The following is a 4,153-nucleotide window of genomic DNA, read 5'->3' on the forward strand; positions in this document are numbered from 1 at the left end:
AAAAGGGTCTACAGGATTATCACAAACAGAATTCTTATCAACAGATACTGACTTCATCTTAAAAGGAAATACAGACTCGTAAAACTTCACATCCCTGGAAACAAAAATAGAATTTGTGTCAAGACTCAGCAATTTGTATCCCTTTTTTTCAGATGAGTATCCTAATAAAACACATTTTTTAGCCCTTTCAGAAAACCTGTCTTGATTATTTAATTTTGTGGCAAAGCATAAACTACCAAATACCCTTAAGTGTTCAAACATAGGAGGTTTTTTGAAAAAAAGCTCATATGGAGACAAACCTTTTAAAACAGAAGTGGGCATTCTATTAATCAAGAAAACTGAAGTAAGAACAGCTTCTCCCCACTAAACGACTGGAAGAGCAGATTGAAACAAAAGGGATCTAGCAACATTTAAAATATGTCTGTGTTTCCTTTCAACCACCCCATTCTGCTGTGGGGTATAAACACAAGATGTTTGATGCAGAATCCCATTAAGTTTTAAAAAAGAACTCATTTTAGCATTTAAAAACTCAGTCCCATTATCTGATCTAACAATTTTAAGTTTTGAATCAAATTGATTTATCAAAATACTATAAAAAGATGTAAAACAATTATAAACTTCATCTTTGCCTTTTAAAAGATAGACCCAAGTAGCCCTTGTGAAGTCATCCACAACAATCAAGAAATACCTAAAACCTTCCCTAGTAGACACTCTATAGGGACCCCAAACATCAAGATGAACCAACTCTCCTAAAAAAGATGAACTATGAACACTAAGAGGAAAAGGTTCACGAGTTTGTTTGGCCTTGTGACAAACATCACAAGGTGGGAGATTAGTATTAGTAAAATTAAGTTTTTCTTTTAAACAGTTTAATGCTTGTTCAGCAGGATGGCCCAATCTACTATGCCAAGTTAACTTAGACACAAAACACTTAGCAAAGTTAGTTTTAGCAGAACAAATACCTGAGGGAAAAGAATTAAGATAATATAATCCCCCAGTTTCTTTACCATTCTCCACCACCTTCATTGACTGTAAATCCTGAATTTTACACTCATGTTCATTAAAAACAACCTCACAGTTTGTATCCTTACACAACTTATGTACAGAAAGTAAATTTACATTAAAATCGGGAATAGCAAAGACATCAAACAATGTTAAGTTTTTTGAAAATTGTAAATTTCCAATTTTATTAATTTTGGCACAAGAACCATTAGGATGACTGACTAGAAGATTTAATTTTGAAACATCAATAGTATCATGAAGAAGTGACTCAGCTGAAGTCATATGCTGATTTGCACCTGAGTCAACTATCCATTTCTGATGTTCAAAAAAAGAATTACATGACTGAAAACAAGGAACACCAATACCTGCCATATTAGCACTCACAGAAGTATCCTCTGAGACAGAAGACTTTTCATTTATGAGACTCAACAACTTGCTGTATTGCTCACTTGTGAAATAGTGAGCATTACTACCTCTAGTTTCTGAAACAACACTAGATGAAAAAGAACTACCAGAAGGAACTGATGAGGAGTTACTGGTGAAAGACTTATTTTGACTCTTCATATTATCATTATTAGCCTCACTTCTGAATTTAAAATCTTTTGGATATCCGATTAGTTTATAACACCTTTCAACAGAATGACCCTTAAGTCCACAGTTTTTTACATTGTAAGTTTTGATTCCTACCTCTATTTGAACTATTATTTTGAACCTTTCTATCATTGAACCTACTATTAAATGCAGAAGATTGATTTTTGGAGACACTCGAAGAAGAGGAGATAACTCCATTCTTATGATTAGACTCTTCTCTAGAAACAATGGAAAAGGCAGTCTTAACATTAGGAAGAGGATCCATCAAAAGTATATGGCTCTTTACTTGACTAAAAGATTCATCTAGACCACTAAGGAATTGCATTAACTTCATCAGCTTAGAGTGATCATTAAATGTGGCAGCAGCCTCGCAAGTACACTCAGTAAGACTGGTAAGACCATCAAACTCCTTCCAGAGAGTATCAAGTTTATTAAAGTATTCAAAAAGAGAGGTTCCATTTTGACTAAGAGAGTTAATTATTTGATGAATATTAAAGATAACAGACCCATCTGCTTTATTATAGGTTTCAAACAGTTCATCCCAAATATCTTTAGTAGAATCAGAACAAGCATGACTAGAATAAATGGACTCAGACAAAGAACCAAGGATCCAGGAGCAAACAACTGCATTAGCACGCTCCCACTTTAGTGAATGAAGTTCATCACTAGAATCCTTAGTCACTTTACCTTCAACAAACCCTAATTTATTCCTAGCTTTAAGACTCCTAGTCATAAAACTACGCCATACACGGAAATTTTCGGTCCCAGTTAGCTTAAAATTGATAACAGTAGTAACAGTATTATCAGAAGGATGAATGAACAACGGATCATCGTAGTTCACTGACTCAGAAGTCTTAGGAGTCTTAGAACCACTACTAGATTCAGAATCAGTCATGATGCACAAAGAAACAATCAATCAAAGAAACTTAACAAGAAAGACAATTGTGATTCCTTAAGTCCAGATGGTCACCACAGTATGTTGGGGCCCAAGACAAGAATCACAGAAGAAACAATTAACCAAAAAATAACTGGTGTACTCAAGACAACCAGGATCTCCCAGATTCTACAACTAGAAAAGAGATAAAAAAGGAACAAGAAAGCTCACAACAACCGTGAAGAAGGAAGACATACCGACTCTTGTTACTCTGTTCTCTTCAAGAGTTAACGGTGATGAAATCCGTTCTCATGAGAGTTATTTCAGAGTCAAGATTAATCGATCTGATGAGTCAGCGTTCTGTTACCAAGGATCTCCACTCACAAGCAACAAGTCAGACGAGGATCTCTACTCGACAACAGACCTGCAACAACCAAAGAAACTCGCAGTACCAAGAATCTAAAAAAGTACTTTACAAGGAGAACAACGAAGATCCAGATGATCAAAACAACAAAGAGAGCGAAACATTACCTCAATGGTGAAGACGAAGGCTATCAGAAACCAAGATTGAAGTCTTGTGCTCTGATACCATCTTAAAAAACACACAAACACATCTTCCCAACATCATCATTCATTATATCATTTGAGGACAAATGAACAGATGGTTTTTAAGATACTTACAAAGAAACCTCACTACAAATATTCCTAATCTACTCTCACAACTACACTCAACCCTAATCTAACAAAGAGATTAAGAACAGAACAACGAAGAGATGAAACCCTAATCCGAGTCTTGAGAGAGCTTTCAACAGACGAAGATATTTTGTGTGTATGAAATTATGATCTGCAACCCTTCAGCACGCCTTAAGTATCCGGGTACATGGATCCATCCAACCCGCGCACAAACCCGAAGAACAATGCACAAAATACACCACAGTCCATAAGAAATACATAATTACCACAAAACACCCATAACCTTAAATTACTTACAACTTTAACCCTGCAACACAAGAATGTTAAGTTTGTACAAATACACACATTTTAACAAGACGGCTCCGGTGCTTGGCCGAACTGAAGGAGGAGAAGAGACGAAAGCAGCGAGGCTCCCTCTTTCTCGTCCGGCGATTGCAGACTCATCGCATCCGAGTGGCATGCTCCTGTGGTCGTCTAGACCGAAGAAAAGGAACGGTCCATGGGTGTCGAGAGCAGCAGCAGCGACGAGGTGAGACCTTCGGGGGTCTGGGGTTTTTGGGGACAGAAGAGGAAGAAGGCGAGGGCAAAGGAGGTATTGATGGTGTTTGCTCGACAATCGCGATGTTTCCCCCCTCGTTTTGACAGTTCCAATTAACAATAGATAAGAATTTTCTTTTAGTATTTTGTTTGTTTTAACATGAATCTATGGAATGAACAAAATAGATATTTGGGTTTGCGTTTGAAAGAAAATCGATAGGCTTAAGTAGGTGTTTGGCTTTGGTTCTTGACAGGAAAGAAGGAAGGACGAGGGAGGGAGAGGGAATGTGGTGAATGGTGGTGGAGGTTTGTAAACAGTGGTGGGAGGTGGTGTTGTGTGACGGGTCTGGCAGGGATGGGATGTTACAGGTCGTCTTCTTCGTCTTTATATTTTGAATGTAAATGTTTAATCAATAGGTTTAGATGGGTTTTTGGGTTTGATTGTTGTTGGCTGTT

The 4,153-nt window shown here is 37.1% G+C and overlaps 1 protein-coding gene across 1 annotated transcript; it reads right to left on the minus strand.

The window, feature by feature from the left end:
- Positions 1-363: 363 nt before the first annotated feature.
- Positions 364-2,488, minus strand: LOC145121430 (uncharacterized). The gene is made up of 2 exons (XM_079057180.1): positions 1,715-2,488; positions 364-1,647 (listed from the first exon to the last, which is right to left on the minus strand). The coding sequence occupies exons 1-2, from the start codon at positions 2,486-2,488 to the stop codon at positions 364-366; spliced, it is 2,058 nt and encodes a 685-aa protein (XP_078913306.1).
- Positions 2,489-4,153: the final 1,665 nt, after the last annotated feature.

Source organism: Lactuca virosa, chromosome 6 (genome assembly GCF_052849685.1).
Source record: "Lactuca virosa cultivar CGN04683 chromosome 6, Lactuca_virosa_CGN04683_v6, whole genome shotgun sequence".
NCBI lineage: Eukaryota > Viridiplantae > Streptophyta > Magnoliopsida > Asterales > Asteraceae > Lactuca > Lactuca virosa.

Excerpts from the sequence above, each read along its gene's own strand:
- LOC145121430 (XM_079057180.1), bottom strand. The coding sequence starts at position 2,488 with ATGACTGATTCTGAATCTAGTAGTGGTTCTAAGACTCCTAAGACTTCT. Across the intron at positions 1,648-1,714 it reads GTAGGTTCAATGATAGAAAG|GGTCATTCTGTTGAAAGGTG; the intron begins GTTCAAAATAAT and ends TGTGGACTTAAG.